The 25000-nt window shown below is 41.9% G+C and overlaps 2 protein-coding genes across 2 annotated transcripts; both read left to right on the forward strand.

Moving 5' to 3' along the window:
- Positions 1–10180: 10180 nt before the first annotated feature.
- Positions 10181–16605, forward strand: LOC138973556 (uncharacterized). Its single transcript, XM_070346269.1, has 7 exons — positions 10181–10535; positions 11008–11301; positions 11984–12140; positions 12855–13003; positions 13540–13671; positions 14131–14337; positions 14784–16605. The coding sequence occupies exons 1-7, from the start codon at positions 10319–10321 to the stop codon at positions 14942–14944; spliced, it is 1317 nt and encodes a 438-aa protein (XP_070202370.1). The 5' UTR covers positions 10181–10318; the 3' UTR covers positions 14945–16605.
- Positions 16606–19842: 3237 nt separating this feature from the next.
- Positions 19843–24509, forward strand: LOC138973557 (uncharacterized). The gene is made up of 8 exons (XM_070346270.1): positions 19843–19990; positions 20265–20328; positions 20733–20876; positions 21193–21396; positions 21857–21994; positions 22393–22596; positions 23165–23270; positions 23687–24509. Exons 2-8 carry the CDS (start codon positions 20268–20270, stop codon positions 23841–23843), a joined length of 1014 nt encoding a protein of 337 aa, XP_070202371.1. The 5' UTR covers positions 19843–19990; positions 20265–20267; the 3' UTR covers positions 23844–24509.
- The last annotated feature ends 491 nt before the right edge of the window (positions 24510–25000 follow it).

Genomic DNA, 25000 nt, shown 5'->3' on the forward strand with positions numbered 1-25000 from the left:
CAACTCTTAGGATTGATACAAGCCTATTACATATTGACGTTAGTCATACTTTTCATGTTTTAATTTATTTGTCTTTTTTGGTCATAAACATCATGATCGAGGTTTTTCTCAAGAACATCTTCTTTTTCTTCTTCTTCTTCTTCTTCTTTGTCACGTTTCAATATATCACTAAAGGTGATTATGAACCGGTTAATTACTACTAATTAACTAACCACACCACGATCCACTCTCGCAGTCATACAATTAAATAGAGTCAACAAAAGTATAAGTTTCAGACGCCTGTTTATGTATAAACTCTCCACCTCCCTCGAGCCTTCACTCAAAATATGTTCCTTTTACGTTCTCAACACGTAAAAAACCAGTGTTCACTGACAAAATGCCAGTAGTATGTAGAAAATTATAGTAACACGCTGAACCCGTGTAAATACAGTCAAATGAGAATGTTCTGTTCGAAAAGCTCTAGTTCGTGCAGGTGTCACACACCCCACGTTGTCACTACTCCAATGAAATCATAGATACGAAAAGACAACGGTGGTCAACGGGGTGCGTACGACATGGTGCACTTAGCTTTATCTCTGCTGCTGCTGCTTAGCCGGTATGCTGGTTAGTCGGTTCGCTGGTTAGCCGGTCCGCTGGTTAGCCGGTTCGCTGGTTAGCCGGTCCGCTGGTTAGCCGGTCTCCTGGTTAGCCGGTCTCCTGGTTAGCGTAGCTTCAACGTGCAACAGTTCCCGCCAGAGTCAGCCGTGCAGATGTTACAGGAATGTAACGAAGCGAGGCGAACGAAGGCTGCAAACAGAAAGCATCGGTGCACTAAACATGTCAGCTACCCCTCACCCACCACCTTAAAACATGTCATCTTTAAATATCTCATCGAGCACGTGGGCCTGCACAAAACTGACTTTTTACAACAACAAAACAGCCATTTTCCGTCCTTCTCTCCCTATCTGCAAAAACCATATACAGATTAGTATTTTAGCGTCACAGAGAGTAAATTATGCGCTAACCTGGAAAGAACAACAGAGAGTATTTCATTCCACAACACAGACTCATCAACAGCGTTAAATAATGATTTATTACCTCAAAAGCCTATGATTGTAACTCTCAATGGAAGCAAAGTCCGCCTCCTCCCTGGAACAGTCTCTGTTCGTCAACAGTGACCAAAAACCTCCAGAACCCCTTGTCGAATCCTTATGCGAAAGCCATCGCCGACGAAGGAATGTTGACGACTTGTCCTCAGCAAAATATGTGGCAGTGTGAAGGAAATAACCGGTGGAAGCTCCCCTAGAGTGCCGAATACAATATTCGGTGAAAAACCATCATACTCTAGAAACTGTGTATTAGATCCTTCCTCTTCTGCCGCTGGGTGTCAAGTGCCCCGTACTTGAGTCTCTGACAGACCACCTAGCCAAATACACGTGACTGACCTTGTCACAAAACCAGTCCAGCTATACACAATTCTGCCTCCCAAGCAGAAAAAGACACGAGAAACTCAATCCGTGAAAATCCCGTGTGCGCTGTCAGCGAAAAACCGTCAGCCCTAGCTATGACAGCAGAAACCTCCACTGTAAAACTCGTGCGATACAAAGCATCCGTGCTCGTTGAAAACCGTCAGTAAACTCTGCTGTAACCCAATATCACGCACAGGCGCTTTCTATCATACACGACCAAGAACAGGCACCCCACTGAGTGACACTTTCTTGGTCTCTGTCACCCGATCGTGACACACCTCCCCTCTTCAAGACGAAACCTCGGTTTCGCTCACAGTCATGTTCTCCTCTACAGCCCGAGAGAGAAAGTCAGCTCCAACATTGTTGGCGCCTGGAATGACGCGTACCGTGAATTGGTACGGTTGGAGAATCAACGCCCAGCGCATAAGTCTGGCGTTTGCCAACCTTGCAACCTGAAGATATTGCAGAGGTTGATGGTCTGTTTCCAGACAGAAAGGTCGTCCTCAAGAACGAGCAACCCCTCGTTTCACCCCTGATGACTGCAACCTTCTCTGTCTTCTTGTCTTTGTTCTTCTGGTCTTTGTTCTTCTCCCCGTAGGCTGTCCTCTCTATGTAGGCGCGCAGCAGGTTGGCGTGGTACAGGCGTGCTTTCCCGTGCATCATGATCCTGTAGTCGTTCTGGCCCACCCTCGCTGTCACCTCAAAAGGTCCTTGCCACTGCAGTTGTAGCTTGTTGTGTTTGACAGGTAGAAGTAGCAACACCCGTTCTCCAATCTTGAAGCTGCGCGGCCGTGCCTTGCGGTCGAATCCTCGCGCATAACGCTGTGCTGCTCTTCCCAGGTTCTCTTGAGCCAATTTGCAGGTCTCTTCAATCCTGTTCCTGAGTTCTACGATGTAGGTCGCTGTCGTCTGCACCTCCTCGTCAGCTTCTTCGTCTGTCCAAGCCTGACGCAGGATAGCCATGGGACCGCGTACCTGTCTGCCGTACAACAACTCGAATGGGGAAAAGCCCAAGCTCTCCTGAGGAACCTCGCGGTATGCAAAAAGCAATGCTGGGATGTACCTGTCCCACGTGCGTGGTTTCTCCTGAGCTAGTTTCCTCAGCATGGTCTTCAAGGTGCCATTGAACCTCTCCACCAGTCCGTTGCACTGAGCATGGTAAGGAGTGGTGAAGTGCTGCTCCAGTGATAGCAGTCGTGCTGCCTCCGCCATCACTCCTCCCGTGAACTGCGTGCCTCTGTCGGTGAGTACCTCTGATGGAATTCCCAGCCGGGACCACATAGTAACCAGAGCCTCAGCTACTCGCGTGGCTTCAATCGATTTCAGAGGGATCGCCTCTGGGTATCGAGTAGCGTAGTCCACCATGGTCAAAATGTATCTGTTTCCGTCCTCAGACGCAGGCAAGATGGGCCCGATGATGTCCACTGCCACCCGACGAAAGGGTTCGTCGATGAGCGGCATCTTCTCTAAGGGGACCTTCCTCACCCTTCCTTTGGCAACCACCTTCTGGCACTTATCGCAGGACGCACAGAAACGTCGGACATCCGTGCAGATGCCTGGCCAGTAAAAGTGGCGCCAGACACGATCCGTGGTCTTCTTGGTGCCAAGATGACCTCCCAGAATCGAGTCGTGTGCCGTTGCCATGACACCCTCGCGAAACTCGCGAGGCACGACAACCTGTTTGAATGCACCTTCCTTGTTGCTGAACTCACGGTAGAGCAACTTCTTGTCCCTGAGGAACCTTGACCTCCCATGCTTCCCGCTCAGCTTCACCTTCCCCGACTTCGCGTGCTCCCGAGGAGTAGCTAAGGTCGGGTCAGAATCCTGAGCCTTCGCGAGAAGCGCGGGGGTCACGTTCCCCAGGGCAGCTCGTGCAGCAGGTAGGGGTTTGAGAGGTTTGTCCTCTCGCTCCGCCTGTGCCCGCGTGAGCACTGAAATGACGTCGGGAGACCGATAAACGGGAACCTCCCTGGTGACGCCGTCCACAAACTGAACCCGGTTTCCAATGAGCAAGTCGCATGGAGGATCGTCCATGACGACGGCCACAATGGTCCCCGTGAACAACGGTGTTACGACCTTGATCACTGCCGTGTTCAAGTCGTAAGCGTGAGATGCCTCGGCCATTCTCACCCTGATGCTGTCTCCTGTGTAGGCCATGGCTGGAACTAGACTCGCCCGAACCACTATCATGTCTGCCCCTGTGTCCCGCAGACCCTCGCCCTTCACTCCGTTAACATAGACGTTGCAGTGGGGCTGGAAATGCTTCCTGGAGCACGGTACGCAGAGTTGTGGAATTGTGCATGAGCTCGTGACGTCCCTTAACTCCTCGCTGCCAACAAAGTGTACGCCCTTCTGGTCAGCCTGTCTCCTGTGGCAGTCCTTCTTCACGTGGCCCCGCTTGTTGCAGTAGTAACACTGGATGTCAGATCTGGAACTCGATCCCTTGTGTCCCTGATCGTCCTTCCCGTCCTTGGGTCCTGAAGAACCCGAATTTCCTGATTTTCCTGGCCGTGAGCCTGAAGATTTGCCGGAGATCGCCTGGGCGTCCTCGTGTACTCTGATCCAGTCGGCTGCCTCCTGAGTAGTCTTTGGCTGGTGCTCCTGCACGAAGGTCACCACCTCAGGTCGCAGGCTGGACATCAGTTGCTCCATGACGATGAGGTCGGCAAGGTCGTCGACGGTCCAGTCCTTTTCGGCCATCTCCACCCAGCGCCGCAGGTAGAGATTAAGGCGTGCCACAAACTGATGACTCAGCTCGCCGCTCAGTCTCTTGCTGTTACGCAGACGTCGTCTGTAGGCTTCAGCAGTCAGGTTGAAGCGCTGGAGTAACGCCTTCTTTAGTGCCTGATAGTCTCTCGCCTCGTCGTCCTCCAAAGCGTTGTAGAGCTGCAATGCGCGTCCTTTCAAGCAGGTGCTAAGGCGGCTAGCCCACGTGGCCTCTTCCCACTTCTGGTCAGATGCAATACGCTCAAACCGACGTAAAAAATCGTCGAGCTCGTCCTTGTCATCGTCGAACGTCGGCAGTCTCGTACGGTCGGCAACAAACGTCGGCGCGCTAGCCTGAGTAAGCGTACCCTTCTCGGCCTGTAGCCTAGCTAGCTCTAGCTGGTGATCGCGATCCGCCTGTTCCTTCCGGTCTAGTCTGTCACGTTCGTCTTTCTTTTCCTGTCTGTCAAGTTCGGCCTGTCGTTCGGCCTGTCGTTCCCTTTCTTGTCTGTCACGTTCGGACTGTCGTTCCTGTCTCTCAAGCTCGTCTTTCTTATCCTGTCGGTCACGTTCGGCCTGTCGTTCCCTTTCTTGTCTGTCAAGTTCGGCCTGTCGTTCGGCCTGTCGCTCCCTTTCTTGTCTGTCTCGTTCATCTTTCTCTTTCTTTTCTTGTCTGTCCCGTTCGGCCTGTCGTTCTTGTCTGTCAAGCTCGTCTTTCTTGTCTTGTCTGTCACGTTCGTCCTTCTTGTCCTGTCTGTCACGTTCGGCCTGTCGTTCTTGTCTGTCAAGCTCTTCTTTTCTCGTCTGTCGCTCTATGTCTTCCCTACGTTCCAGCTCCTTGCGTTTAAGCAAACTACGCGCTCTAACGCGTGCGTCTCGCTCTGTCTGTTCCTCACTGCCAGGAGTCTCGAAAGTTATTCTCCTCGTCGGAGATCCCCCTGTAGCCATGGTTAGTTTTAGCAAAGCTTTATTACCAAAGTAAGTCTAACGCAGCTATAGCTAGAACACGCGGTGACGAAAGCGGTGGATACAAAAATCCAGCAACCGAAAAATGCAGAAGAAAAATCCAAACGGTGTAGAACAAAACGCGTAGCCTACTTTATGGCTGCTTTTTGCGGTGAAACAAAATGTTTCCCACAGCCGTGGCCTACTTTATCGGCTGCTTTTTGCGGTGAAACAGAGTGTCTCCCACAGCCTTGGTTAGGACAGAAGTCCTCGGACCCTTCCCCCCCAAAATTCCAACAAAGTCAAAATATGGAGAAAAATCCAAGTAAAACAAGACTATAGAAATGTAACCTGTTACAGAATGCGAAACAACAATGTAGAGAAAACTGAGTAAAACGAATAACAAATCCGCTAACCCCGCTCAGCTCTCTGCAACGGAAAACTCTGAACGTACAACAACAAAGATTCACAAACAAAGGAAAGGGTAGTAATCACATATATATAGCGCATACAATAACTCACAAATTACAATTTACATTTCCTGCAAGATGTGAATCGCTTAAGGTGTGGTATATGATCAAAACTATACAAAAAAGGGTAGCACCAAGCAGAAAATAAGTCGAGCACTGACGAGATTATCTGCTCTTAGTTATCCTTAATTGGTGGGTCTTTATCAGTTGGAAATTAACTGAGTAAATCCCGGCTTGGCCCCCATGTGTCACGTTTCAATATATCACTAAAGGTGATTATGAACCGGTTAATTACTACTAATTAACTAACCACACCACGATCCACTCTCGCAGTCATACAATTAAATAGAGTCAACAAAAGTATAAGTTTCAGACGCCTGTTTATGTATAAACTCTCCACCTCCCTCGAGCCTTCACTCAAAATATGTTCCTTTTACGTTCTCAACACGTAAAAAACCAGTGTTCACTGACAAAATGCCAGTAGTATGTAGAAAATTATAGTAACACGCTGAACCCGTGTAAATACAGTCAAATGAGAATGTTCTGTTCGAAAAGCTCTAGTTCGTGCAGGTGTCACACACCCCACGTTGTCACTACTCCAATGAAATCATAGATACGAAAAGACAACGGTGGTCAACGGGGTGCGTACGACATGGTGCACTTAGCTTTATCTCTGCTGCTGCTGCTTAGCCGGTATGCTGGTTAGTCGGTTCGCTGGTTAGCCGGTCCGCTGGTTAGCCGGTTCGCTGGTTAGCCGGTCCGCTGGTTAGCCGGTCTCCTGGTTAGCCGGTCTCCTGGTTAGCGTAGCTTCAACGTGCAACAGTTCCCGCCAGAGTCAGCCGTGCAGATGTTACAGGAATGTAACGAAGCGAGGCGAACGAAGGCTGCAAACAGAAAGCATCGGTGCACTAAACATGTCAGCTACCCCTCACCCACCACCTTAAAACATGTCATCTTTAAATATCTCATCGAGCACGTGGGCCTGCACAAAACTGACTTTTTACAACAACAAAACAGCCATTTTCCGTCCTTCTCTCCCTATCTGCAAAAACCATATACAGATTAGTATTTTAGCGTCACAGAGAGTAAATTATGCGCTAACCTGGAAAGAACAACAGAGAGTATTTCATTCCACAACACAGACTCATCAACAGCGTTAAATAATGATTTATTACCTCAAAAGCCTATGATTGTAACTCTCAATGGAAGCAAAGTCCGCCTCCTCCCTGGAACAGTCTCTGTTCGTCAACAGTGACCAAAAACCTCCAGAACCCCTTGTCGAATCCTTATGCGAAAGCCATCGCCGACGAAGGAATGTTGACGACTTGTCCTCAGCAAAATATGTGGCAGTGTGAAGGAAATAACCGGTGGAAGCTCCCCTAGAGTGCCGAATACAATATTCGGTGAAAAACCATCATACTCTAGAAACTGTGTATTAGATCCTTCCTCTTCTGCCGCTGGGTGTCAAGTGCCCCGTACTTGAGTCTCTGACAGACCACCTAGCCAAATACACGTGACTGACCTTGTCACAAAACCAGTCCAGCTATACACAATTCTGCCTCCCAAGCAGAAAAAGACACGAGAAACTCAATCCGTGAAAATCCCGTGTGCGCTGTCAGCGAAAAACCGTCAGCCCTAGCTATGACAGCAGAAACCTCCACTGTAAAACTCGTGCGATACAAAGCATCCGTGCTCGTTGAAAACCGTCAGTAAACTCTGCTGTAACCCAATATCACGCACAGGCGCTTTCTATCATACACGACCAAGAACAGGCACCCCACTGAGTGACACTTTCTTGGTCTCTGTCACCCGATCGTGACATTCTTCTTCTTCTTCTTCTTCTTCTTCTTCTTCTTCTTCTTCTTCTTCTTCTTCTTCTTCTTCTTCTTCTTCTTCTTCTTCTTCTTTTTCTTCTTCTTCTTCTTCTTTCTCCGTGTTCATACTAGCTAATATTCAATGCTGCCCACTCTGATCAACTGGGGTCATCGATTTTGTTTTTCTTCTTCTTCGTCGTCGTCGTCGTCTTCGTTGTTTTCTTTGTACTGATCCAATAATTGAGTCCTGTTATCAGGAGCAGTCATTGTATACGTTGTTAGTCATGTACTGCAATACATACAGCTTTTCTGGTGAATTCTTCTTCTTCAGTACCTTGGTTTTCTTATTCTTTTGTTGTGATTAATTGACTGACCCAGGAACTGTGCAAATGCGTGAATGTGTGAGTGATTTGGCGCAAATAAGCCAATGAACTTGTTTTTGTATGTAAGTAAGTAACTTGGTGTATAAGTTATATAGAGCTTAAACAATGACCACGAGTTGATTACTGGAAAATAAACCACGAGTGGGTATTTGCAGCCGCTTGGTAATTCACGAGTGTGCGGAGCACACGAGTGAATTACCAAGCGGCTGCAAATACCCACTCGTGGTTTATTTTCCAGTAATCAACGAGTTGTCGTCATTGTTTAAGCTATTTATACAACGAACAACACGGGTCGAACATGCAGTCATGCAGACGACATTTTGTACGCAATTTCATTTCAGCCTAATCACTCAGAGTGTCAAATGCGCGTCATTCAAATAGTCCCTATTCTTTTACTTTATTCTTAGTCTCCGACTCGTCGGCATTATACTTGTCTGGTCTAAATATCGGACCCCATTGCTACGATTAAAACACAATAGCGTTTATATAGCTATTCTGACACTTTACATTCTGTGTTAAAATCATGTTTTTGTCAGCAACAAGGACCAGAATGGTCCATGTCGTTGATAGCAGACGACGGTTCCCTTTCCGCATGAAGCCACGGAAATAACCGAACATTGAAAAACCCACGGACATGTATTACGGAGAAAACTCGGGATAACCGGATGTTTAGCATTACGTCAATATGCTAGGAATCATATGACGTCATGACGTATCGTGCTTGCCTACGTAGATTGTATATGTTTGAAAGTCTCGACTTCTGTTGTGAATTCGCGTGGTGAAGGCTGCGGTAAATCTGTAGATGATAAGAGAACAAGGATTGTCTCAGAAGAAACGACTAAATGTTTCAGACCGGTAACTTCATTTCAACATTGCACTATATAATGGACGTTCTATGTGACAGGAGAGTTTGCTGATTTTGTGTTAAACATTGGAGAGATCGTCTGCTAGAATCAGAGATAGGTCGCTTCAGATTGCAGCTTCTGGAAATTTGCAAGGTTTGTTGCCTGTTAAAGAACTGGATTTTACACGTACAGTAAGCAACAACAAAAACACACACAAAGCAAATGGCATCGTCTGTCGACTATAGTCACAGAAACAAACCTGGCGAGGTATGCGTGTACTTCATACACGTCAGCCATTGTTGTTACAGTTTTGAGTCAACGTTGTACGTATTCTTCCGCAACAGGGTCCAATCGTCTGGGTTTCAAATGTTCTAAAAATAAATTCTAGTGTTGATTATTTTTTAGCCCTCTTTATTCTTACTTCGAATAATCCACGTGTGATTTTTGGTGTAATCAAAGTAGTTCGTTCTAATTTCTCACTTGTCTAAAAATAATCAACTAGATTTAATCCACCCCTCGGTTGCATTGCAGGAGTTGTATAAATTAATATAATTCATGACTGATTGAGTAAGTTATTAACTGAGTAAATTAATGATTGATAAATTAGTGATTAGATAAATAAGTGTTTGAGTAAATTAGTGATTGATAAATTAATGATTGATAAATTAGTGATTAGATAAATTAATGATTGATAAATTAATGATTGATAAATTAGTGATTAGATAAATAAGTGTTTGAGTAAATTAGCAATTACAATGTCAAAATGGGTGAATGGAAGGTAAAACGCTAAAGTTACACTGACTCAAGCTATGTAAAGCTGGTTTTATTTAAGAATGTCACAAGCCGCATGGCGTGATTGAAATATTTCCCTGTTTTCAGTGGAAGCTGTTTCAGTCACATAACGATGTGACTGAATTGACTGCCAATTGATCAGCACAGTATTTCAGTACAAGGAATTCAATTCAAAATAGAGATAAATAGATAGATAGATAGATGTAGGACGCTTTCAACTTTTATATCCAGCTCCACAAGGACATGCCGCATCATTGACAGGCCAACATGACTGTGTGTTTAAAATGCATCGTTTTTGTATGGATTATGTTTCCTTCAAATATACAGAGCAGCAAAAACTGTAAGTATATGTCACTCTCTATAAGCCTTGCTACATAACATGCTGTGTTTTAAAATGACAACATTAAAGAAATATGAGCTCTCCTGCATCGTCCTCTATTTTGTACGAAAATAGAGAAGCCAATATGCAGGGAAAATATGAGTACTTCTCCAGTAAACTATCTACACTTCAACTTTGATTTGAACACATCCTGCTTTATGTTAGTGTGTTTTATTACATGAATAATAAGTAGTTACATGAAGATAAACAAATTAAGATGCATTGATGGGATAATACAGCAAAATGTAGTGCATAAAGGTAATACATATCAATGAATTAAAAAACTGTGATTATCTTTGAATTAAAAAAACCAATAATTCCTTTATGTCGAATTGAAGTTGTATTAAGCACGGTAGCATAAATTGAGGAGCGCTTAATATTCACGTTGAAGTAACAACACAGGTTTGCTTGCAGGTATAACATTATTGGATACAACCAGGGGACATATATACCAGCCAGAAAATTCAACGGTCAATTTGACATTTGCTGTGGAGAACACCTGCCCTGAAAAAAACTCGAGTGAATTTAGAGTTAAGATGGAGAAAACCTCTGGTGCTCGACAACTTGTATGTACATTTCGTATTGCCAGCGGAAACTGCTTTACAGTCAGACAGGAGTGTGAATGCCCCACGAACTCGTCCGGCATGTATAGAGTTACAAAACGTCTTGACAAGAAGGACAACGGAACATGGACATTGTCAATACAACCTGCAGATATTGGAAATCGAATCTCTTTTGACGTATTTGTCACATGTAAGATTTTCTTGGCTATTACTTGTCACTCAATGCACTTGGACAGTTAAATCTATTCACATCCTACGATAACTCTTGGTTAAAAAGGTGTTCCTTCTCCTACTGTTGCAATGTTTACAACTCCTGCTGCTGGTGCTGGTACTATTGCAACTTGCTCTTACAATGACCATGACCTTTACTGCACCTAGTTATGTTCCCCTCTCTTGTTTTATTTGGTTGTTGTTGTTGTTGTTGTTGTTTGTGTTGTTGATGGTGGTGGTGGTGGTGGTGGTGGTGTTGTTGTTGTTGGTGGTGGTGTTGTTGTAAATGTTATATTTTATTTGTCCTGTTCTGGGTTTGTTCGTCTTAATCTAAAATTCATGAATTCATTTGGACGGGGTAGAGGGGGTAGCGAAGGGAGGGGCTAAACAAGAATTTTATGTTAATGTACGTTTTCAAAACTAATGTGTGTTCTTGTTATGCTCGTTCCCAGATCCGCGGCACTTGACAAGTTTGTCCTTCTTTGGTATCAATCACCAAACCATTTCAAGTCCAGTCGATCAAGGATCGCGTGTTATGGTCGTCTGTTCCTGGGACAAAGGCAACCCTCCTGGACAGACCCATCCACTGTTGTATGATCGACATGGGAAGCAGATATCGAGCGGCATTGTGTTGGATGATGCAGAGATCAGGTACACCATCAACAGTGCACAGTGCGATGATGCTGGCAACATGGTTTGCAAGGACGACAATGACACCAACTTGCCAAGAACCCTCCTCGTTAAGTGTGAGTTAAGTTGTATCAACCTGCTTGAAAAACGCAATCTGTACACACTGCATGTAGTGCTTTCATAAGAATCATTGTTGCCTTAAACGTAGTTCAGGTTCAGCTACAGAAAGCATTATGAAATCACATCATGGATCTTTTCTGGTACATCTGCCACTCTCTTTGATTTTGTTTCTTCACTACAAGCCTTATTGTTTTTTTTATTTTACGAACAGCTACTTTTGGAGTTATACGTTCTTTGATTCACTTTTGCAATGATAATTCGGTACATGAGCTTTATTGATTCTTTAAGATCACATGTAGTGATTCAATTGTGAAATTAAGTCTGTTTTACTTATGTGTGATGACTGTGCCTTTGCAATTGTAGAAGCGTGTGTACCACACCACCAACCCACACCCTTTCCACAATGCTGCAGGTACTAGTGCTGGTGCTATAGGGCTACGACGACGACCATGATGATAATGATGAAGATGATGATGATGATGATGATAATGGTGATGCTGCTGCTGCTGCTGCTGCTGCAGCTGATGATGATGGTGATGATGATGATGATGATGATGATGATGATGATGATGATGATGATGATGATAATGGTGATGATAATGATGATGAAGGTGATGATGATGATGGTGTACGTCAAGTCGATTGTGTTACAATATGGTATGTATCTTCATCACATAGGTGAACCAAGATTTGTGAACACAACTGCCCTACCCTCGTTCAACCTGGATTCCGACAAGAACGAGCAGCTTCAGTTTCCTGTACGCAGCTACAGTAAAGAGATTCAAGATTGTGTAATCCGGAAGCTTCCTGCAATGAGTGATATTGAAAAATGCAGGTACTGACCTGAAAAGAAAACCCATTTGTATAATTTGGGTAGTTTTGAGTGTGCTTGTTTGTTAGTTAGTTAATTAGTAAATGTTTGTATGAGGTCTTGAGCTTTTCCCGGGGGTGGGGGGGGGGATAGATGGATTACTATTTTCTATTTTCTTTAGACTAGGTCCAATTGCCTTGATTCTTTGTACCAAAGGGAATCGCGTCAGTAACTTTAATAGTTCTTATTGTAAATATTATATTACGAGCTATTCACTTAAAATAATGCCAGATGTTGCATTTTCTTTCGTTTTGAAATGTATAGTTTTATTGTGTTTTCGTTTATATATTCAATCAATAGGACGCTTATATCGCGCATATTCCGTGGATACAGTTCTAGGCGCTCTGCAATGATGCCGTGTGAGACATGGGTATAGGTAGACAATTATTAACTGTGCCTATGCAATTTTGCCAGGAAAGACCCGTTTGTCAATCGTGGGATCTTTAACGTGCACACCCCAATGTAGTGTACACGGGGGGTGTTCGGACACCGAAGAGAGTCTGCACACAAAGTTCACTCTGAGAAATAAATTTCTGCCGAACGTGGGTTTGAATTCACGCTGACAGCGGCCAACTGAATACAAATCCAGCGCGCTACCAACTGAGCTATGTCCCCGCCACCATTGTACTCGATAATCACCCAGTTGAATCAAAATAGGTTTTTGTTTTATTTGTCCAGCAATCCACAGTTGATTGGTTCTCCACCAGACCTGGTACTGAATGTCAGTCTCCCTCGCCTGACTCCACAAGACACAGGAATACACAGACTCTTTTTGACCAACGACGTTGGCAGCAGCTATGTCGACTTTTACATGAATATTACGAAAGGTATACTTACTCTGGCCAATCATAAACCAGGAATGTACAGTGTAGTTATTATCTGCCATTTCTATTTTGTCTTTGTTTATTACATGTGTGACTTGGGATCTCTAAAGATGCTGTAGTAATTGTTGACAAAGTTACTACTACTACTACTACTACTACTACTACTACTACTACTACTACTACTGCTACTACTACTACTGCTACTACTACCTCTACGACTACTACTACTGCTACTACTACCTCTACGACGACTACTACTACTACTGTAACAACAACATTAAACAGGAATGAGATTGTAATCAGGCCATGCAAGACGTGAAACGGCCAAAAGCAGACTGCTTAAGTTACGATGATTGGTTCTTAGTCGCTCACACTCAAGTGGGACAATTTTGGACTAGCCATGCAAGGTGGCAAACATCTGAATAGTTATTGAGTAACAGAATGAGGCATATGATTTGTTACTCTCAATTGTATTGCACTTTAAGCTGTCATCTTGCTTAAATCTGTCATAAAAGTGAAAACTGCAAATATAATTGCAGAGACGGAACAAATCACAACATCCGGGATTGAAGGCGGTAACTTTGCAACTACACCGTTTGGTATCTTCTTGATCAGCGTAAATGCTGGTATAGTTGCAGTCGTCGTTTTCAGAACCATTGTCAAGCAGAGAAGTGAGATTGTGTCTTCTCTTTTTTTTCCGTTTCATTATTCCTTAGTTATGATACAGTGTGTTATTTTGTTACGCAGCTTAACGCAATGTGCTCTTTCTGTCTGTCTGTCTGTCTGTCTGTCTGTCTGTCTGTCTGTCTGTCTGTCTCTCTCTCTCTCTCTCTCTCTCTCTCTCTCTCTCTCTCTCTCTCTCTCTCTCTCTCTCTCTCTCTCTCTCTCTCTCTCTCTCTCTCTAGTTTCTGTGGAGGTATAGTCGTTGCACGTCTTCTCTAAAACGTTAGGCTATATCTGTCTATTCAAAAAGGAAGATTGATTACCGTTTTGAAATGCAAAGTTTTTACCGAGCCTTTAAAAAAACAAAAACAAAACCACTAACTTCTGAGAAACTTAATGTGTAGTATCTGCGTGCATGCACTCATATCATGCGTGTTTATGTAATTTCTCAAATTGTATTTTTGTAGGAAGAATTTGCTCGCTGCGTGGAAGATCTGCGCCTGCTGAAGGAAGTGAGCACATCCAGATGCGTACCAATCCAGAGAGACCTCAGCCACGCGAACCGAGAGCAGCTGAGGCCGAAAGTGATCATTCACAGAACAGGAGATCGGATGCGACAAGCAGCAGCAACACCTATGAAAGTGTCAGCGACGATGAAAGCAGCGTGGAAGGAGGTACACTGACATAAATTGACTAACTTATCGCCTGAATCATACCTTGGTTTATAAGGCATACAGCTATTCAAACAACGTATAAACACAAGGTTTAAGCATCCCACTGATGCTCGGAGATGGACTTATCAGTGACATTTAAATAAAAGCACAATCATAACAAGTACTGCCATATAAACGCCGTCCTCGTAAAAAATAATTGTTCACAACTAGCTTTAGTATACCATATTAGACTGGCATCTAACAGAGATAAAAGGAAACCTTTACTTATTTGCTTCAAAGTGATTTTGACAAAAGACCTACGTTCTAGCTCGGTTTGGAAACTATTTTGTCCAGAGATTTCAAGCAACTCTTTGATTAATAGGCATCCACTTCTTATTTACATAAAAAAGGCTTCACAGTCATTGGCCTTTTTTCACTGGTCATCGTGTAGTATTTGTGTATTCCAGGTACCTTTCTGTGCGTTCTTAACGTGGAGACGGATTCAGGTGAAGGCGATTTCTACCTTCACCCTGTGGCGTCATCTGATGATCTGGAAGGAAAGGGAGATGAGTCATCTGACAATGAAGACCCTGCTGGTTACATTAATGTAGAGAACACACAAAATTGACAACGATGAAAAGACAACTATTCTAAACATAACGCGTGTATTCTTTTTCAGCAAAGTCTACCTTACACCGACAGAAGAAGAAGAAGAAGAAGAAGTAGTAGTAGTAGTGGTAGTAGTAGTAGTAGTAGTAGAAGTGATAGTAGTATTAGTAGTTGTCGTATAGTAGTAGAGCAATAATAGTAGTAGTGGTAGTACTAGTACTGGTAGTAATAGCAGTAGTACTAGTAGTAGTAGCCAAGCAATAGGATTAACTGCACTAATGTGACTTTTAGATTAAAGCTAGAACAGCTCAACGCCACTGAGCATTGTCATATAACAATAACCACAAATGTATAATATGTACATAACTCATTTCTAGAATGATATGGGAACTACATTTTCAAGTCAACTTTTAATTTACTTGCATTTAAAAAGCGCAGCAAATTTCCTTACATAACCCTGTTGTTACTATACTTGTGCGAATGAAGCGATGAGGTTGTTTTATTTACAATGCATCAACATTTTTTTTGTCAGTTCATGTTGTGTGAAGAAAACGTTTCTGCAGTCAGCAGTCAAATGTAACCATCCGATGCATTTGTAAGTGGTAGTCGTGGGTTTTACATGTTTGCATTTTGCTTCAATCTGCATGTTTTGGATGTAAATATATTGTGTCATTTCTATCATCTGGTGTATATAAAAACATTTAAGATCAATACTAAACGTGTTTCAGTTGTCCGTTATACTAAATGTGACCCTCCACCACGGAATGAGTCGCATGTCACCTTTGCATGATTTTCATATTTTTACATTTTCATAAAGAGTTTTTTATGCTCTATCCAGTGGTGAAAACCGTTTTAGAAAAGAGCGAACACTGTTTGAGTTATAAGCCTGTGACTAAGGTGACCCACACACTGTTACCAGACACTCCCCGGACTTATATTAAGCCTAGCGCAGAACCGCGCGAGGTGACATGCGACTCATTTCGTGGTGGAGGGTCACAAATACGCTGTTGTCATTTTTTGTTGAAATGTATGTCGTTACATTTTGGAAGTACGTTCTTGTGGCATGTGATTGAAATCAAAACTTCACTGGACATTTGAAATTCAATGATATTAATGATCTACATCAGAAGGTGTGCCCACATTTAGTTTAGTATCACTTAATTGTAAGATTAATAATGATGTTATCTAATTTTCTCTTTTTTGTTTGCCCCTATAATACTCGTATCTTCATAACCCTGCGCAGCCGGGAACTTATCATAAGGAAATAATTATAACTTATGTAGAAGGTCCTTGTTTCACAAGCTATAACACTTTGAATAACGTCTGCGCTTAGTCACTTGAAACTGTGACAGCGTATGGCCCACTGATAAACTCAATGTCGTTTTGTTGAGCACTTACCGTGAAGCATTTTGTAAGCGACCGGTATCTAGTAAACGACCCCCCCTCCCCCCTGTGAATTCATGTAGGGTATAGTATGCATTACAAACGTCTGCAAGCCACGTTGGATCTCTTGACTAAGTGTTGTTGTTTTGAAAATTAGGTTTCATTAGTTGCAAAGTTCTGCGTATTGTGCACTCATTTCATCAACGTGAATGGTCTGTCAGGACAGTAATACCAGGTGAAGAGAAGAGAGGCTAGTCTGAGGCTAAAGATGTTGCCTTTTGGAGGTCGGGGACGAGGTGGGGGGGGGGGGGAGTAGTCGAAACAGTAAACAGAGTGCTTTTTTACAAGACATTGTGCTTCTAGCGCCTTATCAATTTTTCGCTTAATGACTTTATACGGCCAGTTCCCAAAAAAATAATTTCAAATATTACATTTCTAAGCTCTCTTTCTTTTTTTCCTTGTTGAACAGCTCAAAATGATTCAACTAAGGTGATCTTGAATCAATCTTTTCAAATATCATTAGATTTGGGAACAAGTAAGTGTTGTAAAACCATCAAGCACCAGTATTCTCTTACCCTCTGATGTTGTATTGCAATGTATGTCTCCATCCGCAAAATACACTGATAGAGGACTGTTCTACAACTGTTTGTATCCTTCCTGTGAGACGTGGGATTTTGTTGATGTTTTTAATATGTTTGTAAGTGTTTTTTTATTTGTTTTCTTTTGTTTTCTTTTGTTTCGTCGTGCTTTTGTTTTTGTTTGATCTTCAAGATATGCATTTCTTAACTTACTGGTTTATAGATCGATGTTTCGCTTTGCTGCTGGAATACAACACACTTTTAATAAACCTGGATGATTTAACATTATGTCACTGTTTTTTCTCAAAGTATTTGCAATTGGAGTGATATACAAACATAATTCCTCTTTCGCATGCACGTCAACACAGACACAGACAGACGCACACTAACACACACACACACACACACACACACACACACACACACATACACACACACACACATACACACACAACACAACACACACACACACACACACACACACACACACACACACACACACACACACACACACACACATTTTACAGTCAATACAAACTTCCTTTTTTTTAATAGTTTTTTAATAGTTGACACCTAAAAAGCAAATGCAATTATGTCCTGCTGAGATATCACCAAACACATGCTATCTAACCCCCTCCTCCTCTCCCCCTCCCACCCCGTCCCCTGTCTGTCACACTCTTTGTTCTGACTGTCTGTCTCTGTCTGTATATCTAATTTCCTCTCTGTGTGTCTCTATTTCTGTCTCTGTCTCTGTCTCTCTGTCTGTCTCTCTGTCTCTCTCTCTGTCTCTGTCTCTCTGTCTCTCTCTGTCTCTCTCTCTCTGTCTCTCTCTCTCTGTGTCTCTCTGTCTGTCTCTCTGTCTCTCTCTCTCTCTCTCTCTCTCTCTCTCTCTCTCTCTCTCTCTCTCTGTTATAACCTAGTACGTATGTATACTAGTTTTTGTCGTGCTACTGTGACAGCTAGTCTACTCATGTCCTTGACAAACGACATAATAGATCGCGTACTTAAGTTATTGCAAAAGCACACTTTCACCTTCCAACTCCCTCAAAGCTATCACAAATACGTCCTGGTTGAGTCTTATATAAAACACACACACATACACACACACACACACACACACACACACACACACACATACACACACACACACATTTCATTTCAAAGTGGATGTATGCCTTTCTCGTAAACAAATATATCTCCCCCCCCCCCCTCTCTCTGTCTGTCTGTCTGTCTGTACGTCTGTCTGTACGTCTGTCTGTTTATCTCTCTCTCTCTCTCTCTCTCTCTCTCTCTCTCTCTCTCTCGCACATTCTTCCACTCCTTCTCTCAATGTTTTTAGACAGTGCGTGTTTACATGTTTCGCTTTTGCCATGTTGACATTGAGTCTACTCATGTATTTAACTTGGCAAGCGAATACCTTTTTCTCGAACGTCATACATAAGCTTCAAGGACATTTTTACTCGCTCGTTTGTGTTTAGTTGGCAGCAAGTCAAGTTAGATATGTACCCTGAAAGTTATTACGATAATGTCCTGGTCTTGTCGTCCTTAATCCCCCCCCCCCCCACCCTTTCTCCTTTGTCCTACCTCTCTGTTTCTCTCTCTGCATGACTGCCTGGCAGTTTAATTCTCTTTCTGTCTATGTATATGTCTGTCTATGTAATTGTCTTTCCGACTGTCTCTGTCTGTGTGTCCTTATCTGCCTCTCTCTCTCTATCTCTATCTCTCTCTCTCTCTCTCTCTCTCTCTCTCTCTCTCTCTCTCTCTCTTTCTCTCTCTCTCTCTCTCTCTCTCTCTCTCTCTCTCTCAGGCATTCAAAAATAAATCACCGCAGTGTTTTCGTTCTTCTAAACCACACACTTCTTCTACCAAGACTGTGATTGTCCTGTTTGGACACTATCTAAAAGTCGGAGTAGACAGCCGCATTGTGTCTTTATTGCAAATCATAGATTAAAGTGGCTTTACCGTCTACTAAAACGCCCAGTGAGTTGGCAGCTATCTATGTCTACATTCAAACATATAGTGTCTCGGTGTTGGCTTGTACCCAGTTGATGCCATACTTACAGTAAGATCCCTTTCAGTCGCTGTTCTCTTCTTTTTGTTAAGATTTTTTTTTAAATCCCTGTTCACTTGTTCTCGGGAAACGGTAACGTCACAGTTACACAATGAGCTGCCGTGGCCATACTTTGTAGAACGTTTACTGACTCAGAAAAAGCAGAAGCGCAATTCAATCCATAATATTCCCGTTTATCAGTTTTAAAAGCTTCCATAGGGTGGGGAAGGGGGTTCTCTCGTTCAAACAAAATTAATTTCTTTAACTATCTGAATGTACGTGCGTTCTTATTGTGTATCCGTGTTCTTCTTTTCTGTATTGTTCTCTGTATTTATGCATTTGTTGCATATGATCTACCTATCCATCTCAATTTCTACCTATCGATCTATCAATGAGTCTGTCTATCTATCCATCTATCTATCTATCTATCTATATATCTATCTATCTATCTATCAATTCGGTCTTTTTCCTTGTTTCTTTTTGATCGCCTGACCAGCAAGCTTTGTTTGTTTTTGATGTTACCCCATCCCTTGCGATCTGTGGTTTTCCCACACGTGTATTATTTCTTGACTTTGTTTACCCGTGTCTATGTCTTGATCTGAAAAAAGTTTAAACGTTAAAAATACAATAAAATAATGTGTTCATTCGTTCCTTCTATTTTGTTGGTTGGCTCTTGTAATTCTTGTTGTCACTTTGCATAATAAATTAGCAAGGGACACACTCGCTCATTGAACACAAATTATAACCCCCTTCTGCTTATTTCAGCACTATACCTATCCCACCCATGTCTCAAGTGTGTCGGCCGGCGTGCATTCACTCTTAAGTAAATAAATACGGTAATCCTTCAAACACTGTTATTCTGGAACAAGGTACTATATCTGGCTACAGTCCAAGAGTGTCGGGACAGGAGCAATACTGTATTCCATATTAGAAGAGAGGCATTAGTAGAATAGTATATACCGAATGTGTATGCTTCAACCTTTTCTCACTGCGACTTTCTTCATGCTACTGACGGGCTGTGAAAACCTGAAGCGCAGTATACAATTTATCTGAGGTAAGTACCAGCATGATTGTGTACGCATGTAGAAGCTAACAGCATACGTATGATAACAACTAAATCAATACAGCAGGCCAGTATGTTGTATTTAAGGACAATATATACACATAAAACAATAGTATATATATGTACGTAGTTCTGTTGACAAAACACAAGCCTCGTCGAGTTAACCAGTTTTTATTTGTTTGAATTGATTGTAAAAGTATTATTGGCTGTTGATTTTTGTATAATATGAACGTGTTGCAACTGTCTTGCTTTTTGTACGAAACAGGCCATGATGACGACTCAGTTCCGCACATTAGTTGGTCTGGTGCTGCTCCAATCTGCAATGTCAAGTAAGTAATTATCTAGCCCCCCCCCCTCCCCCCCCCCGCTCCCCCTCTCTCTCATCTATTTTCCTAATTGTCTGTTACTCTCTCTTTGTTATCCTCATCTCTCTTTCTCCAGTATTGTTTTATTAGAGCAGACAAGATAGTTTAGTGCAAATTATCTGATGTTCTTCATCCCTCTTTCAAAAGAACAATAACACATGGGGGAAAAAACCACCCACATGTGATTTTACAATTGTATTAGTCATGCATACATCTGAAGCTTATTGTTTCGTTGAAAACTGTTTGTTGCAAGGACTATCATTGTTTAAATTTCATTAAAATACCTGATCGGTTCTCCGTGCATGTAATGTACGACCCAAACATGATCGTGAAAACATGCCTTCACATACATCTTGTTTTGTCTGCAGTGAGACCACCGATAACCTGTGAGACACCAGACATTGTAAACGAGGGAGCAGCAACTGTCCTCACGTGCAACTATAACCATGACCTGCGCATAGCCAAACAAGACTTCTATGTTTACAAAGTACAACATGACAGCACAGAGCCAGGTAAGTTTACAATTGATTTATATGACTAACTTTGTTGTCACATTCTTATTTAGTTGTTTGTGTCCAAACTTGAAATTTGTGTTTCAGTAAGTAAACTATAACAACAAAAATGTGTATGCATTTAGAGCGCTTACTTTCGTGTTTTTTTTGTGTCAGATAAATAATCAATATATTTTAAGTTTCATTTACTGGAAACTGTATCACGATTGGGCTTTCTATTTCCTTTCCTGCTAATTCCCACCAACAGCTACTTCACCCATGAAATGTGCATTATAAAAAAAACACCAACTCAGTAAAAGTCATGATGTGATTCCAGTGATAGTCACGCTGTGCAAATGGGACGACAATGCATGGAGCTGTGACACTGACGACAACTACAAAGTGGAAACAGCAGCCATCAGCAACCAGGTCACTGTTGAGATCCCGTCAGCAAAACCAAGTCTCTCTGGCACATATTTCTGCAAGACGTTGCCCGTTGATACGAACTCAACTCATCGCGGCTGCAATTTGACTGTCAAAGGTAAGTAGATGCACGACAAGACACATGTATCATTGTTTTCATTTCAAAGATCTGCCGTAGCAGCAGTAGCATGTTAGTTACATCTTGTAATGGTGGTTGTATTTTTCGTGACACAATTCATAACAGTAACGATTGTGAGGAGAATATGAGCGCATTGTAACCCGTTAAACCAAGTTGGAGTGTAATGCCAGTAATTTTACTGACAAAGAAAACATGTGAAACAATAAAATAAGATTCGGAGGACCACTTGCATATTTGGTTTACATGTACTGTGAAATATTTTTCAAGCAAACAAAATCGTCACTTTGTGTGTGTTGATCAAAATCGACATGAAACTGACAAACATGGTGTTCAGCATAACGAAGTATTACTCATTTAAGTGTTGTTTAGAACGTTTGGTACTATATAGACAGAAACTGATTTAGGTGTGTAAGAATGTTTTCAATAACTGCACGTGCAGAGTCCGTTACCTGTGAGACCTCAGGAACTGTACTGGTGGGCGAGCCTGCCCATCTGACATGTGATTACCACCTTGACTTGAACAGAAGGAGGCAAAACTTCTACATTTACAGGTTCCAGAACGATGACACCGAACCAGGTATGATTTAATGATATTTTGTTTTGTTATTTACATTGAATATATAATTCTCTTTAGTTATTATGTTTGCAGTGGCTCGAGTTGTGCGACTATGGTGCACCCCATGAGTGTTGCGATGTCATTGAATGCGTTAGAAAGAACACACCAACACAAAACTAAATGAAACTAAACTTCACTTGACTTTCACTTCACTCTACTCTACTATTTTAAACTCAAATCTGCTCTAATCTACTCTACTCTACTCCACTCTTCTCGACTCAATTTTGATAAAAGGAATATCTGCTTAAATATCACAAGTTGCTCTTTGGATAAGACACAAAACCAATGTAGACCTGTACATCTGTGGATTTGCTGACGGCTTATTATAAACACACAATACATTGCTTTATCATGTGCAGTCCTCATCACAGTGTGCGCCTGGGATGGTGATACTGTTAACTGTGACGTTGACAAAGACTATGCCATGACAACGGCAGTTACCAGAAGTCTGGTGACCCTGGAGATCCAATCAGCTAATTTGATTCACTCTGGAAAATATATCTGCAAGACCTTGCCTCCAGACCAATCACTGCCTAGTAGCGATTGTTCTTTGACCGTTCTGAGTAAGTTCGTAGTTTTTGTTTACTGCTCCTATCTGTTTTGTAAGTCTCTGTTTTGTTTGTGTTATGCGCCTGTATAACATTTTGTCAGAATGAACCTATTTCAAAAGCAACGATTTAAACTGCACTAAATCAACCATGTTGAATCCGTTACGGTTCCAATCGTTCAAATCAACTGTTATCAATTGAGTTACATTCATTTATCCATTCAATTTTTGTCTCAATCATATGTTTAATATGTTTTGCTTATTTGATTGGTTATTTATCTTTTATTTACATTTGCTTGTTTGATTAATTGATTGATTAAGTAATTTATTTATGATTTGCCACATATTGATTCATTGATTAAGTCATTTTTAATAAAGGGATTAAATTATACATATATATATATATTGATTAACTTGTGTGTGTATCATTCATTCATAATTTCTTTATATGAATTATGTTTCTATTTATTTATATATTTAGTTATGATCTCATGTATTATGTATTTATTAATCCGTTTAGCTTGTTATCTATTCATTGATTCATTGACTGTTTTATGTGTTTTTATATAATCTGCTTTTGTAAGGTACTAACAAAGGCGGGACAGAATTTGGATGGCCTGTTGTACCCACTCCATATATCGTTCTTGCATGTGTGATGGCGGTTCTTCTGGTGGTTGCTTCAGTGCTGCTGTGAGTACAGTGGGTTTTTATTTTTATTGATTAAACAATTTGCTTTGAATATTGCAATGCATTTGAACATATTAAGGAACACATCACTGTTACGAAGGCAAATTTTACTTTATAACGGAACTGGTTTCCAGTAATGTGGCTTACACCTAGTAATAAATGCGCGGAGTCAAGATGTATACCTCAAACCAAAAGTATTCACTGCCAAGTTGGTCAAACTGCCTGACTAATATTAGAATGATATGCTTTCTGTAAGCAGACACAACACTGGCATGCTAGTGTATGCAAGTATCAATAAGTTACTGTTCCAAAATAGCCACAAAAGTCGAAGGGACACAAAAAAACCACAACCATGCAGTAATTGAGCGTGTTTGTTTTACATGTCTGTTTAAAATGCTGACCGTTTCCAATCTTTGCAGGATACGAAACTACAGCGTTGTGGCTCAGAGGTGGATCTGTGCTTGTAAACATGAGCCTCGGTACAGCATCCTCAAAGACCAGTCACAAGTTTCCCACAAGGACATCTTTGTTGTTCAAGCAAAAATCCCTTTCTACAGAATTGAAACTGAAAAATAAAACCTGAGTAGAGCCATAGAGAATGCGACGTAGCGTAGATATTGCATGCATGGTCAAGAATATATTTATTCGAAACACATGTATCCGGTCCAGGGTATCCTACAGCTGTATAAACGATAACTGTTAGAAAGCATCAGAGAGCAATGTTGCTTTTATTTTGATTTTGATTTTCGACTTTCTGCGGCCAAGTATTCTGTTAATAATGGTACGATATTCAGGCCCTAGTAACGCGTACCGTTGCAAGGGAAGTAATAACGCTTTCAGTATCTTAAATGTATGCGCACCTCCTTGTCTGTAGCGCTTTAATACCTTAACAGTAACACACATACACAGTAAAGCAATTCAGAACTGTAAAACATAGAAACATCTGTTTATGCATTCAATAGATCATATTTAACTCTTTCACTGCACAAAGAGGTGACTGTTGTCGAGGGGGATGTTTTCAAAGGAAAATGCAAGGGGTTTAGAAGACAAATGTTGTCAACCACATACAGTCAGCTGAAACACATACTGTTTTTGTTACATTGCTCATGGGCGAACATGCGCGCATGCATGACTGTGCGCGTGCACACGTATGTGAGTGTGGGTATGTGCATGCGTGCGTGTGTGGGTATGTGTGCATGTGTGTGTGTGTGTGTGTGTGTGTGTGCGCGCGCATGTGTGTGTTTGTGCGCATGTGTGTGTGTGTGTGTGTGTGTGTGTGTGTGTGTGTGTGTGCGCGTGTGCGTGTGTATGTGTGTGTGTGTTTACGAAAGCTCTTGAGCCAATCATTGACTTTTTGTATTGATGGAGACGTTGGTACGCTGTCCATGTTTTGCTCTTTTTCTTTTAATACACACGCATACACTGTTGTCGAATTCTTTGTATGTTCGTTGTTGTTGTGGATGTTGTTGTTGTTGTTGTCCGCTGACCCAAACAGCAACAACTAACTAACTAACTGTTGTTGTGGATGTGGTTGCTGTTGTTGTTGTTGTTGTTGTTGTTGTTGTTGTTGTTTGGTATCGTTTTTCAACAGATTACTCAATGCTTTTACATTTAATCGTATACTTTTTATGATTTGTGTTTAATTAAGAATAATTATTTTTACTCTTATTCCTGTGAATTTTAACTGCTGTAAATATAGCTCGGACGCATATGAAATTAAACTTATTTTATAA

The sequence above is a fragment of the Littorina saxatilis genome, linkage group LG8 (assembly GCF_037325665.1).
Source record: "Littorina saxatilis isolate snail1 linkage group LG8, US_GU_Lsax_2.0, whole genome shotgun sequence".
Lineage (NCBI taxonomy): Eukaryota > Metazoa > Mollusca > Gastropoda > Littorinimorpha > Littorinidae > Littorina > Littorina saxatilis.

Bases quoted from the DNA above. Each gene is read 5' to 3' on its own strand.
- LOC138973556 (XM_070346269.1), top strand. From the start codon at position 10,319: ATGGAGAAAACCTCTGGTGCTCGACAACTTGTATGTACATTTCGTATT. The intron at 13,004-13,539 runs GTATACTTACTC...ATATAATTGCAG, and splicing joins TTACATGAATATTACGAAAG to AGACGGAACAAATCACAACA. The intron at 14,338-14,783 runs GTACACTGACAT...TGTGTATTCCAG, and splicing joins TGAAAGCAGCGTGGAAGGAG to GTACCTTTCTGTGCGTTCTT.
- LOC138973557 (XM_070346270.1), top strand. From the start codon at position 20,268: ATGATGACGACTCAGTTCCGCACATTAGTTGGTCTGGTGCTGCTCCAA. The intron at 20,877-21,192 runs GTAAGTTTACAA...ATGTGATTCCAG, and splicing joins ACATGACAGCACAGAGCCAG to TGATAGTCACGCTGTGCAAA. The intron at 23,271-23,686 runs GTGAGTACAGTG...CAATCTTTGCAG, and splicing joins GTGGTTGCTTCAGTGCTGCT to GATACGAAACTACAGCGTTG.